Source organism: Ciconia boyciana, chromosome 1 (genome assembly GCF_034638445.1).
Source record: "Ciconia boyciana chromosome 1, ASM3463844v1, whole genome shotgun sequence".
Lineage (NCBI taxonomy): Eukaryota > Metazoa > Chordata > Aves > Ciconiiformes > Ciconiidae > Ciconia > Ciconia boyciana.
In genome coordinates this window covers 69,292,046-69,306,792 of record NC_132934.1, presented here as the reverse complement: position 1 = coordinate 69,306,792, position 14,747 = coordinate 69,292,046, and the positions used below count along the sequence as shown (strand labels likewise).

Genomic DNA, 14,747 nt, shown 5'->3' with positions numbered 1-14,747 from the left:
AGCGTGCGTTCAGCTAAGCTTTCCAAAACACAAGATGGAACTTAGCAGTAACACCAATCCCACTTTGTCCTCAAGTTACTTTTAAAATATGGCAGAGATCAAAAACAAGCAGACATGGGACAGGATAAATGTTGTCCCAGGCTTTTCATTCTCTGCAGGTTCAAAATAATTGTATGTCAGCAGAATTCTTATGACAAGCAGCTTCATGAAGCGGTGGCACCAGACACACCTAACACCTCCTTCCCCCACACCACCATCCGTCCTGTACTACAACTGGCAACTCCAGTGGGCATCGAATAAAAGTCTAGACTTTGGAAAAACAAATTTCCCTCAAGATTAGCACTGTAACTAGGAGGCAACACGGTCCACGGACACCTTTGTCTGCTGCAATGTTTATATACGTTAAACAGTACTGAAATCTTACGGCAAGAGCAGGCACAAACTTGATGTGAATTACAAACATCAAGAGGATGCCACGTAGCAGAACTAATGTTTCAGTCACACGAACTGGGTTTTGCTCAAGGAGGCACACAGCAAGCATCAGTTCAACCATACGTAAACAAGCCTTTAGGCATCAGTTTGGTTTCTGCACCAGCAGAAGTCTTTTACCTATGAAGTGTTGCCTGTGAGCATTGGGAAGGAAGAAAGGGAGAGCGACTCTTTCAAGCTTCACACACAGCACAGAAAGACCCAAACTAGACAATATTCCATTTGGTTCTTTTATTAGCAGAAGTTAAGAATACAGCAAGTAATAAGATCCCATCTTATATGGAACCATCACCAGAGTCCCCAACCATCAAAACCCCAGAATGTGCTTCATTGCTTTCAACAGTAAGCAATTTTTTAAAAGAAATATACTGAACAAGGCCACTATTTAATGGGGAAGGAAAGAAGCTGTAGGTCCTAACTATTCTATGGCAATAACCTGCACACAGAGCAAGCAAGCCTCTGACTGCTGAGAGTAAGGCATTCAGGTGCCAACCTGGGAAGAGTTCTCAGCAAGAGCTACAGAAAAGTGCACAGCTAGGTTGTTTTTATTGGAACACACAAACTTCTCAAAGGGAGAGACTGACTGGGTTAAGAATAGCAGGTGGAGTACTGTGTTTTTTGTAATAGTTCTGTGCTGTGTAGGACCAGGTTACAATCACCCTTCAAGGAGTGAACGTGGGATGACCCAGGATGGAGACTGCCACTTCTGCTGGTACTGTTACAGAGGTATCCCAAAGCGCCTTACAGACAACTCTGATTCTGATATGCACCACGCTTTTCTCAGACACCAGTATACTTCCTGCCAGGCAACTCTACATCTTTGTCAGGGATGCCAGTGCTATTAGCCCTTACATCCAAGTTAATACTGCTTGTTACTTCATTTTACTTCTGGCCCTACAGGCATCCAGTGTAGTTATCCTACTGAGAACACGTCCCTCGCAGACTCTGCTGCAGCACCTCTTTCTGCAGCTGACCTTGCTCCCAGAGGCTTTACAAGGACTCCATTCGAGGGGTGAAGCCTTAATATCCAGTCAACTTTCAGAAGGCATTCTGCTTCTACTTGACTCCATTAGGCAAAGTAACTCCCCAAAACACACTCCGTGATACCCAGGGCAGGGGGAGATCTTTGCAATCCGCATTTTTCTCTTGAAGGATGAAAATTCAAACTTGCAGGAGTCTTAAAAAAAAAAAAACACAACAACAAAAAACCCCACCCTTTACCTTCCTTCTTGTGAAATATACCATTTTATGAGCTGTTTAACTCATCTATGAGTGGTAATTGCTCTGAATTTCCAACTAAACACTCAAAGCAATACCTGTGCCATAACAAACAAAACATTCAAGTTTCATCTTACGACTCCAAAGATTCTCCTTCAGTCTAGCTTCTGACTGGGCTCCAAAGATCAAGCTACATCAAGTACGCAAGAGAAGGGTATATACCTCCTCTTATATAGGAGGTGCGTCTGCTCCACAGCAATCCAACTGAACTCTTAGTTTTAAGTTTAAGAAATACCAGCAGTCCCATTGCTAAAGCACAGATGGGAAGCAGACCTAAAGAAAAAAAAAAGGTAACTACATTGGGCTGATTGTGGATTTTCCTCTTAAAAAGAAAAAACCTGCAAACTCCCTTGGCATATGGAGCCTGACACATGAGAAGGTAATGTGCTTGAGGTCTGCAGTAACTGTTAACTCCAAGTCCTGGAGTGCACAGCTTCCTCTTTCCAGCCCATCTTAACCCCACCTCTGTTCCCCCTCACATGCTCAACTATCTTTTGACAAGTGCATTACCATCATCTGTTCAGACAAAACAGGGCAGGCCTGCAAATGGCAACCATCTACTCAATGGGGGCCTTTGGGTAGAGGCAGGCACTGATGGAGTCAGACTGTTTGCCATTTCATGTGCAGTTATCCCATCACGCTCCAATTCATATGATGAGAACCAAAACAACTTACTGTAAGATCCACTATCCAAAACTATACAGGCCACACAGGCTTGGAAGGCAGCCGTCCCACACACTTAGGCAGGGCGCAGATGTATCTTTCGAGTTACTTGAGTAAATAAACTTGCCAACACTGTGACCTGGATGACAACGTGATTAATCCAGCCTTCACAACCCTTGTGTACACATACTGAACCTACTCCAAGTGCTGGCCAGGACCCCGCATTGCCCAGGGCATGCTGGCCACCAGGAAAACCTGCAGGGCCAACATGCTTCACTCCTGGGAATTTTACCTGGTCCTCCTGCAATCATTTATTTTGTGCAAAATTGAAACAGTGTGTGGTACTTGCATGTTGCATTCTTTACAAAAACCCTTTCCCTCCCCACCCATTGTTTAAAACATTTATATAAATTTTATTTAAACAGAAAGTTAGAAATCTTATTTACAATTTGTTTTTCTCCCAAAAGAGCATCTAAAATCAACTCCCAAACCCTCCAAGAGGATATAAATTTAACCTCGATTTTTTTTTCTTTTTAAAAAAAAAGGAAACTGCTAAGCTATCCCTCCCCACTTCTACAAATAAATATGGCATTGAACAGAAGCCGATTTGGAAGGGTCCTCTGTAGCTCAATGTGTAGATCCCAAGAATAAATTAGGGTTTCAGAATTTCCTGGTCTTCAAATTGATTCATTCCATTGCTTGAGGTATAGAATTTATCTTGGTTAGTCAGAATCCCCATGAAGCTCCATGTCCCATCAGCTGAAACTTGGATTCTTCTTAGGTATTCATTTCGCTAGCCTGTATGCTTCAACCGCGCTTGCGGTGCTGTTTTGGTTACGGTCTTGGACTGAAGGCTGGTTTTACTGCATCCCATCTTCCTCTGTGCAGCCTCCTCCAACTGTGAAACGGAACTCCTGGAGGTTCGAAACCCCGTGGAAGTGCACGAAAGCGCCAGCCACTACAAAGACGTGAAACAGCTGATGGGAGTGGAACTGCGGAAAAGAAAACACTTCTGTTCAGCCGGGGTACTTTGGGTTCTAGTGCTACCCTGTCTCCAAAAAAGCCACACATTCAGCTGAAGTACACAGTAACACGTAGCAGTACTTCAAACCACAAGCTGCAGAGTTCTCCAAGTTGGGTATTAAAAGCCCATCCCTCTCCTATCATCAGCAAAATAATCAAATTCCACACACGCATGCCCCACCCTTTCCTTCAGTCATCTTAACCAGCTGGTCAATCAACAACTATACTACATAAATGCTATAGCGCATCTTTGTGAAGGGACAAGGATAATTTCAGAGCTTTAGGCAAAACACTTAAGCAGGACACTTAAAATTAGTTCCTCCACAACACACTGGTGGTTTATTACTAAAAAGGGCTATCTCATACAGCTAACGGGTACAAACTCTGCTCTGGTCACAGGCATAAGTTTTACCAGGTGGGTTTTCAGAATGTTGCTATTTTATTTCTCTGCCATGGAGAAACAGAACAGAAAAAAAGGGTATTGCATTAAAACCTAGAAACAGCCAGATGTTCTGAATGAATGCCCAGGATGCTATTGATTATAGTACAGCAGAATGAAAACCATGAGGGAGCTACATGACAAAGCATACTCTTGTTTGAGGGAAGCCATACCAATATGGATAATGTTCTTGAAAAATTTCTACAAATGTGTATTTGCAGGCTCCACGGGAAGCTTGGAAAAGAGTTGGTACACCAGTGCTTTTGGAGCCGAGCTCATTATTGTAACAAGGGTTTGTTTGGCCATTTAAACAAATTTAGCAAACTGGTGCTGTGTAAAAGCCACTCAAACAACCCAGGCCTCATTCTCACTTCTAATTTTCTTGAGGGGCCTTAAACTATCCTAGTGGAAGTACAGTGGCCTTCCAAAGGTCCATCTCCCTCATCTCTGCTCTTGCTCCACCCAATTTCTTTCTTCACATCTTCCCCACATATTTGCCCTCTACAGTCTTCATGATCCTTTCCCTCATCCCTAGTTTTCCCCACCCACCCACCTACCCCACTTTGCCTTCTTCTGGGCCAGAGATCCCTCCAAAGTCTAACCATCTCTACCCAGCGTTTTCACTGGCTACACAAGATGAGGAGCCAGACATGGTGAAGATCACGGAGAACACACTGAACATCAGAGAAATAATCATGCACTATTCTGCACAGAAGCAAGGTAAGATGTGTGTTTGCAGGATCCTCACACACACACAAAAGTTCGCAAAGTGGCTTACCCATCTATGAAGCTATCTAGTAGATGTGCTGGGCTGAATTTGCACACCAGCAGCTACCTCAGACCAGCCAGCTTGTGATAACTCAGCAAGAAAGGCACCAGGTAAGCCGGGCTCAGAGAGCCCACAGTTGCTTGGCCCCTTAAGACCTTATGCTTCTGGTGCAGCAGTTTGATACTTGCAATAAGAAAACATTGACACAACATCCTCCAGCCTCAAGGAGAACCAGCTTTCACGTTGTTCTCTTCATCCAGTCATTCTGTAGACTCACCCAGATGTCACACTTGCCAGGGAAGAATCTCTCCGGGATGCGGGCAGCATATAGTGCAGCACCAGTGATGTACAGGCATGCCATGAGTGCCAGCCAGCCTATCTGCCCCATTGTGGCTGCTTTCAGGAGCCCCTCAGAGATGACAAAGTGCAGGGTGGGAATAACCCCACTAAGACCCAGACCTAGAAATACTCCTGGGAGGTAAAGAAAATGTGGGAGAGTCAGATTTGAACACAGTGGCGGTAAAGGGAGACAATGAAAACACAAAAGCTATGTAGGGAAAACTCAGTATTTGCCAAAGCAGCGGAAAGGTGACAACTCTTGAAGCTGGAGGTCCCCAGAAGAGCTTTATTGGAGAGGAAGTTAAAGAATGCACAGAATTCCTTCATATACTAGAAGCTACTTAGTTATATGTTGCAGGAGATACTGAAATATTTCATTTAATGATTGTGTCTGCCAGCTTTAATGTACCTTAAGCCAGTTACACATCTTGGACTGTAGAGGGCACTGAGACTACATGAACTATGTCTCACTTTACCATAATTTCTCAAGAGCAAGACAACAAGGAGAGATGACAAAGAGATTATTTATCATATACTGTACAAGTAGTCCTCAGAAACAGAAAAGTAGCATCTGAGGCTCATCTGATCTGCCGTATATGAGAACATGGTTTATTCATTTAGATTTTAGCAGCAAGTACAGAAATCTTGTAACAAAAAAGTGTGGATGGGGGGAATAATCACATCCCATCCACAGACTTTTAAGTTTGGAAGGCTGAACTCTCTGAAGGTACACCCATAGCTTGTCCAGTAAATCTAGATTTACTGTAGACAGCATGTGCAGGTTAAGTAACAAGAAATATTACTATTCAAGCCAGCTGTGTTCAGATTCCATAGCTGCCCCCTAAAGCTTTCTCTTTCTTCCTACCTCAGAATGTGAAACCAAATCCGTTTCTGTTCTTTTGATCATGTGAAGAGAAAAACTAGGCTCTTTGTCTTAAATATGTATTTATCTGGGCAAATCATTCAGATTAATTAAATCATTCAATGATTTGCTAGTGTCTGAGCCTAGTATTACAAAAAAACAAACAGTAGAAGCAATATACACATACACACACCAAGCAGTCATTTTTTGAGACAGCAAAGTTGCTAGATATAGCTAGAAATACTTTGCACTACCTTTCCTACTGCATGTGTTACTGTCCATTTCAGGAATGCACTTCCAAGGACTTGCACCAGCCCTTATCTGTGCATCCATTTGTATATAATCAATGCTGAAAGAAAACCCATCAAGCTCCCAATCCAAGAATATTAGCTCTCTGTAAAATTAAGCTCTCTTAAGTCTTCCCAAGACAGTTTTTCCAAGTGGCAAGTAGGAAGGAGGAAAAGCAGTCAAGAAGCAGAACAATTAACTTCAGGTCTTACCTGCCCTTACACCCCGGTATTCAGGTGTTGCAAACATGTCCCATTGTGAGACAATTATGGCTGCAATGCCCAGGACACAAATCACAATCAAGTAGATGAAGCAAGGCTGAGGGTTGCAATAGAAGGAGTAGTACAGCCACGGTACAAAGCTGCCCATTATGAGAAGTGCAATGCCAGAATAATCCAGCCTAGAAGGAAACAAAAATCAGTTTGATAAGAAATGCTAACCTTTGGAAGTCCTCATACCAACGCTCTCTTGTTTAGCGGACCAACTGACTACTCACTGCAAAATGAAGTTATTCTCACTACTGCAACTTACTTCCTGATGGCAACTCTTCCACCAATACCCTCCTACAGGAATGAATTACCTTGATAGACAGCCAGTAAGGCCATTTTTGGACAGTCATCAGCAATACATACAGCAGCCTTTAGACCAAGGTTTTTTGAAGGAAACTCAGATTTAAGCTTCAGATGAGGGGAAAAAAGCAGCACAAAAGTCCTCTGAACACAGAAAAGGGCACACAGTATGTTGTGAGAGCACAGCCAACACAACCACTTTAGTATCTGACTGTTGTGGTTTAACCCCAGTTGGCAACTAAGTACCACACAGCTGCTCGCTCACCCTTCCCATCCAGTGGGATGGGGGAGAGAATTGGGGAAAAAAAAAAAGTAAAACCCGTGGGTTGAGATAAAGACAGTTTAATAGGACAGCAGAGAAAGAGAAAATAGTAGTAGTAGTAGTAATAATAATAATAAGAAGAAGAATATACAAAACAAGTGATACACAATGCAATTTCTCACCACCTGCTGACCGATGCCCAGCCCGTCCCCAAGCAGCGATCGCTTTCCCCTGGCCAACTTCCCCCAGGTTACATACTGAGCGTGATGTCGTATGGTATGGAATAGCCCTTTACCAGTTTGGGTCAGCTGTCCTGGCTGTGCCCCCTCCCAGCTTCTCGCTAGCAGGGCATGGGAAGCTGAAAAGTCCTTGACTAGTGTAAGCACTGCTTAGCAACAACTAAACCATCAGCTTGTTATCAACATTATTCTCATACTAAAATCCAAAACACAGCACTGTATCAGCTACTAGGAAGAAAATTAAATCTATCCCAGCCAAAACCAGGACAGTATCCACCCCTTATTCTATACCATCTACATCATGCCCAGGTCCTACGCTTTCCAATACATTCCAATTAATCACCACCACTTTCCCTCTCTTTTGATATATACACACATATATCATTCCCTTTAGTCTATGGACCATCCCTCCAAAATGTTTGTTGAGTTAATTTAGTCCATGACATTGGGCTCCATCTGTCATAACAGTTGTTCAGGGCAGGAGAGATGGTGTGTGGTGTTCGACTGTTGCATGCTGAAGCCAGTTCTGGTTCCATCACCACTGCACTTTGCTTGGTTTCATCAAAGTTCATTCTTCATTAATCTGGGTGATTCTTACTGTAATACCATTGATATGGCACATAGCAACCATAGAAGTGATGACATACAGTATTAAATTGTATGAAGTTAATTGCTATATAATTCATTGGCTATTCTCACCCAAAATCAAATCCCTTCAAGGTACACATCAGATGTCCCCATCCTCCCACAGCACCCACCAAGTGCATCCAGGTCCTTGGGCAAAAGCAATGCCATGGATGCCTTTGCCCGAGACAGGAATAACCCAGACTTCCTTCCCCAGCATATTTTTTTTATGTGCACTGCAGGGACTTCATCCCCTTCTACAGCCCTAAAAGTTTTGATTGGGCAGGGCCAGCTCGATTGGTAGAGCCCCGAGTGTTGACTAACCAGGTGGCTTTTGCTAAACATGTATCCCAACGTTCGAACGTGCCAGCACCCATTGCTCTCAGTGTAGTCTTCAACAGTCCATTGTATCATTCGATTTTCCCAGAGGCTGGTGCATGATAGGGGATGTGATATACCCACTCAATGCCATGCTCGTTGGCCCAGGTGTCCATGAGGTTTTTTCAAAAATGAGTCCCATTGCCTGACTCAATTATTTCTGGGGTGCCATGTCACCATAAGACTTGCTTTTCAAGGCCCAAGATAGTGTTCCGGGTGGTGGCATGGGGCACAGGATATGTTTCCAGCCATCTGGTGGTTGCTTCCACCATTGTAAGCACATGGCGCTTGCCTTGGTGGGTTTGTGGGAATGTGATATAATCGATCTGCCAGGCCTCCCCATATTTATATTTCAGCCATCGTCCTCCATACCAGAGGCTTTAACCGCTTGATTGCAGCGCATGTCACATTCGTGGATAACCCTGTGCAATAGTGTCCATGGTTAAATCCACCCCTCTATCACAAGCCCATCTATGTTGCATCTCTTCCTTGATGGCCTGAGGTGTCATGGGCTATAAATAATTGACCCTTATGTTGCCAGTCCAGATCCATCCTACTTCATCCGAGCAGCCTGATCCACCTGCTGGTTGTTTTGATGTTCTTCAGTGGCCTGACCCTTGGGTATGCGAGCATCTACGTGACATACTTTTACAACCAGGTTCTCTACCCGGGCAGCAATATCTTGCCACAATGCAGCAGCCCAGGGGGGTTTGCCTCTGCGCTGCCAGTTGCTCTGCTTCCATTGCTGCAACCACCCCCACAGGGCATTTGCCACCATCCATGAGTCAGTATAGAGAGCGAGCACTGGCCACCTTTCTTGTTCAGCAATATCTAAAGCCAGCTGGATGGCTTTCACCTCCGCAAACTGACTCAATTCCCCTTCTCCTTCGGCAGTTTCTACAACTTGTCGTATAGGACTCCATACAGCAGCCTTCCACCTCTGACACTTTCCTACAATACGACAGGACCCATCAGTGAACAGGGCATATTGCTTCTCATTTTCTGGCAGTTCATTATACAGTGGGGCCTCTTCAGCACGCGTCACCTCCTCCCTCTGGCAATATTCTGAAATCTTTGCCTTCTGGCCAGTCCATGATTACTTCCAAGATTCCTGGGCTACTGGGGTTTCCTATTCGAGCCCGTTGTGTGATCAGTGTCACCCACTTACTCCGCGTAGCATCAGTTCCATGATGTGTAGAGGGGACCCTCCCTTTGAACATCCAGCACCGGCAGTCGGGGTGCCAAGAGGAGCTGTGCTTCAGTACCAACCACTTCCAAAGCAGCTCAAACCCCTTCGTATGCTGCCAATATCTCTTTCTCAGTTGGAGTATAGCAGGCTTCGGATTCTCTGTATCCCCGACCCCACAACTCTAGGGGTCAACCTTGTCTCTCCCCTGGTGCTTTCTGCCAGAGGCTCCAGGTAGGGCCATTCTCCCCGGCTGCGGTGTAGAGCACATTCTTTTCATCTTGCCCTGCCCGGCCTGGCCCAAGGGCTACTGCATGAACTATCTCCCATTTAATTTGTCCAAAGGCTTGTCATTGCTCAGGGCCCCATTTGAAATTGTTCTTCTTCCAGGTCACTTGACAGAGAGGGCTTACCATCAGACTGTAATTCGGAATATGCATTCTCCAAAAACCCACAACACCTAAGAAAGCTTGTGTTTCCTTTTTGCTAGTTGGTGGGGACATGGCTGTTATTTTGTTGATCACATCCACTGGGATCTGACGACATCCATCTTGCCATTTTATTCCTAAAAACTGGATCTCCCGTGCAGGTCCCTTGACTTTACTTTGTTTTATGGCAAAACCAGCTTTCAGGAGGATTTGGACTATCTTCTTCCCTTTCTCAAAAACCTCTGCTGCTGTATTGCCCCATAAGGTGATGACATCAATGTATTGCAGGTGTTCGGAGCCTCACCCTGTTCCAGTGCAGTCTGGATCACTCCACGGCAAACGGTGGGGCTGTGTTTCCACCCCTGGGGCAGTCGGTTCCAGGCGTACTGGACGCTCCTCCAAGTGAAAGCAAATCGAGGCCTGCACTCTGCTGCCAAAGGGATTGAGAAAAGCGCGTTAGCGATATCAATTGTGGCATACCACTTGGCTGCCTTTGACTCCAGTTCATGTTGAAGTTCCAGCACGTCTGGCACGGCAGTGCTCAGCAGTGGCGTGACTTCGTTCGGGCTACCATAGTCTACTGTTAGGCTCCACTCACCATTAGACTTTTGCATGGGCCATATAAGACTGTTAAAGGGTGAGTGAGTCTTGCTGATCACTCCTTGGCTCTCCAGCCGGTGAATCAGCTTATGGATGGGAATCAGGGAGTCTCGGTTGGTGCAATATTGCTGCGATATTGCCGCCAGTGCACCGTTGTGGTAGCAATCAGCACCTGTTGTTCTTCAACTCTCAGCAACCCCACAACAGAAGGGTCCTCTGAGAGACCGGGCAAGGTAGACAGCCGATTAGTTTCCTCCATCACCAAAAGCCCACCAGTACCCTTTTGGGTCCTTGAAATACCCTCTCCTGAGGTAGTCTATGCCAAGGATGCACGGAGCCTCTGGGCCAGTCACAATGGGGTGCTTTTGCCACTCACTCCCAGTTAGGCTCACTTCGGCCTCCAATACAGTCAGCTGTTGGGATCCCCCTGTCACTCCAGAAATACAGATGGGTTCTGCCCCTGTACAGCTTGATGGCATGAGGGTACACTGTGCACCAGTGTCCACTACAGCCTTACACTTCTGTGGGTCCGATGTGCCAGGCCATTGAATCCACACAGTCCAGTAAACCCGGTTGTCCTTTTCCTCCACCTGGCTGGAGGCAGGGTCCCCCTAGTCCTGGTCATAGTATTCATTACTTGCTTCTTGTAAATACGAGTCAGGAGTTCCTTCATTAAGATCAGAAGTAAGATCAGCCCTTCTACTCTGTCTGGAGAACTGCCCACTGGAAACTGGAGCAGCAGTTTTCCTGGAAGAACCCCCTTTGGTGAGTGTTTTTCCTTGCAACTCACATACCCATGCCTCTAGGGTCAAAGTAGATTTTCCATCCCACTTCCTCATGTCCTCTCCATGGTCACGCAGGTAAAACCACAGGGTGCCCCATGGTGCGTACCCTCCACATCCTCTCTCATGAGCAGAGGAACACTGATTCCTAGTAGCTGAGATACTGGTCCATACAGGTGGAGAGTAGGACATATCCTCTTTGAGTTGCTGGACCTTCCGGAACAGTTTCTCCACAGCCGAGACGAGGGAGGAAGAGAGACTTTCTTCGTATTGCCGGAGCTGGCCAGCCAATTCCTCCACCATTTGTCCCTCTCCATCTTTCCAGGTCATTACTGCCAATGAGTTGGCATATGACAATGGTGCACTCTGTACAAACTTCCACCACGTGGGCCACGTGCACTTGACTTCATCTGGATCTCTGGATAACTGCTTGTTGTCCAGGTCACCATATATCACCTCCAGCACAGCTAATTCCCTCAGGTACTGGATACCTCTCTCCATGGTGGTCCACTTGCCTGGGTGACACATAAGATCTTCCTTGAAGGGATGCCTTTCCTTCACACCTGACAGGAGTCGCCTCCAGAGGCTGAGGACTTGTGCCCCTTTTCCAATCGCTTTGTCAATGCCCCCTTCCCTAAAAAGGGATCCCAGCTGCTTGGCTTCCTTGCCCTCTAATTCCAGGCTACTGGCCCCGTTATTCCAGCACCGGAGCAGTCAGGTGACAATGTGCTCACCTGGACAACGGCTGAAATCCTTTTGCATGTCTTGCAGGGATAGAGATCAGGTGGTTTCCATCTTGTTTATGAGTTCTTCCTCTCCCTCCAAGGAAAAGGAGGAACCCTCACACTGAGTTCTTCCTTGGGGGGAAGCGGGGAATTCTTCCTCTTCCTCCTCCTGTTCTCGTGACAGCCCTGCTTTAGAGTAGTCTGCCTCCTCACTGGCGGGGCAGTATGCTTCTTCCTCCTGCTCCCTCTTAGGAGAAACTTCTTCATCCCTTACTAAAGGAGCTTACTTTTGCTTCCAAGATTTCTTCCTGTGTATGGGGGTGACTGATACCAGCACGGGTTGGTTCTCTGGTTCAGCTGCAGCGCCTGTCGTGGGGGCTGGAGTAGCCACAGTATTCTTAAGTAGTTGTTTAGCCCTAAGCAGGACCTGACACACATTCAGGAGACATAGCAATAGGAACGTGCTGGTTCGAACATCCCAAGGATATTCAAAATTCTCAAGAGCTATTGTAAGCAGCCTAGAGGAGAAGGGGAAGATGAAGGAAGGTGTCTCCCCACAGGCTGGCTCTCCAAGGAGAAAAAGTAAAAAGTGTAATTATTAGTAATTTCCAACAGATGGCTCCTAAGTAGAGAGGTGACAGCAATGCTGAATACAAATACCAGATTGATCTCACGACCAATAATTTTATCATGCCATAAGCCAGTGTTACACAGTACAGCAAAGCAATACCCTTAATCCACCTCCCAGAGGTAATAAACAGCACACAAATACTGATAAACAGTATATACGACAAGTAAGGTGTTACATAACACAACTCTGAGAACAAATACAACTTTGAGAGCAAATAAATCAACATTGTGACCAGCAACAACTAAACGAATATAATGAATGCTTATAACAAATTTGTTTTAACACACTCTGGTCAGATCTGTCGTTATCTCAACCCTTCGAGCCCCACGTTGGGTGCCAAAAAGGACTGTCGTGGTTTAGGCCCAGTCGGCAACTAAGTACCACACAGCCACTTGCTCAACCTCCCCACCCGCCATGGGATGGGGGAGAGAATCAGAAAAAAAGTAAAACCCATGGGTTGAGATAAAGACAGTTTAATAGGACAGCAAAGGAAAATAATAATAATAGAATGTACAAAAGTGATGCACAATGCAATTTCTCACCACCCACTGACCAATGCTCAGCCCATCCCCGAGCAGCGATCGCTGCCCCTGGCCAACTGCCCCCAGGTTATACACTGAGCGTGACGCCCTATGGTATGGAATAGTCCTTTGGCCAGGTTGGGTCAGCTGTCCTGGCTGTGCCCCCTCCCAGCTTCTTGTGCACCTGACAGAGCGTGGGAAGCTGAAAAGTCCTTGACCAGTGTAAGCACTGCTTAGCAACAACTAAAACATCAGTGTGTTATCAACATTATTCTCATCCTAAATCCAAAACACAGCACTGTATCAGCTACTAGGAAGAAAATTAACTGTATTCCAGCCAAAACGAGGACACTGACAAGCATAAGTTAATTAGGCATCAGCTTAAGTGACCACTGGGGAATAAAACACTGTTTTTCTGTACACCAGTGAAGACAAGGAATTCCTACAGCCATTGCTTTTTACCACACCCTGACAAAATGCTCCTACAAAAGATGGAGTTAATTTTTCAGTAGGGGATTTTAATTGTTGGGTTACTTTAGAGGTGGTCTTGCAGATTACACAATCCTAAATTGAGTAATCTTAGGAAATAGGAGATATTTATCAGTCAGCCAAAAAAGAATGCATAGTAAAACCAAAGACCAAGACATCTTGATACACATTGTGGAGCTGTCTTACATATGTAAGTTTAAGATTCAAAGTTACTCAGAATAGTTGAAATGACAAGAAGTGACAGTTGCGTTAAAAATTCAAAGTCCTGCAACTAAGCTCTAGGTATATTTCCTACAGCAGGAAGATGCATGCACACGCCTGCCAAACAGCAGAAAATGAAGGATTTTTAAGACTAAAATGACAGCACAAAAACTCATGCTGAAACAAACAATAATCAGAACTCTGCTCAACTCTGTTCCAAAGTACATGCAGTCATGCAATGAACAACTCCTACACTGGGACTTCAGGCATAAATCCCAACCCTGTTTTCCCACCTGTTTCCTATTTGGCCTACCCTGTCCTCTAGGCACTTACTTGGAGAAGAGCCGGGAAACACCTTCCGAGTGGCAATAAACTGTGTGGAAGAGCCATGAGAAGGAAAGGCAGAGTATGGCTCCCAAGAAGAACAATCCAACAACCACTTTCTCCTGCACAGGTGCTACAAAGGACATGTTTGGACGAAACATGTAGAAGATTCCCAGACAAAGGAAGAACACGCATCCTGAAAAACAGTAAGGCAGAAAGGTGTCAAGTTCATGCATATTGAAAGCTTTTCTTTCTATAAGCATGACTTTAATGTACAGGAGCACTAAACATAGGAGCTGCATGACAACCAGCAGCACACATGCAGAATAAAGTACTGCCCTACTTCAGTTATGCATTCCAACCCCATTTTTGTCTCACACTGATGCAGTACAGACTTGCATGGACTCTGTATTTTTAATTGTGTCATGGTTTAGGCCCAGTCAGCAACCAAGCACCACACAGCCGCTCACTCACCCTCTCCCCTGGTGGGATGGGGGAGAGAATCTGAAGAGCAAAAGTAAGAAAACTCGTGGGTTGAGATAAAAACAGTTTAATAATTGAAATGAATAAAAATAAAAATAATAAAAAAATAATAGTAATAATAATGATAATGATGTAAGGAAAATGAAAACAACAAA

The 14,747-nt window shown here is 45.2% G+C and overlaps 1 protein-coding gene across 6 annotated transcripts in view; it reads right to left on the bottom strand.

Annotated features, from left to right (window-relative positions):
• Nucleotides 1–705: 705 nt before the first annotated feature.
• ADIPOR2 (adiponectin receptor 2) overlaps nt 706–14,747 on the bottom strand; it is a 53,438-nt gene continuing 39,396 nt past the window's right edge. For all 6 annotated transcript variants that reach the window (XM_072873249.1, XM_072873258.1, XM_072873240.1 and 3 more), the window contains 4 exons: nt 14,119–14,305; nt 6,363–6,550; nt 4,939–5,132; nt 706–3,422 (listed from right to left, as the gene is read on the bottom strand). In XM_072873249.1, the coding sequence (XP_072729350.1) occupies nt 3,291–3,422; nt 4,939–5,132; nt 6,363–6,550; nt 14,119–14,305 (701 nt within the window). In that variant the 3' untranslated portion in view covers nt 706–3,290. The remainder of the gene's footprint in view (nt 3,423–4,938; nt 5,133–6,362; nt 6,551–14,118; nt 14,306–14,747) is intronic.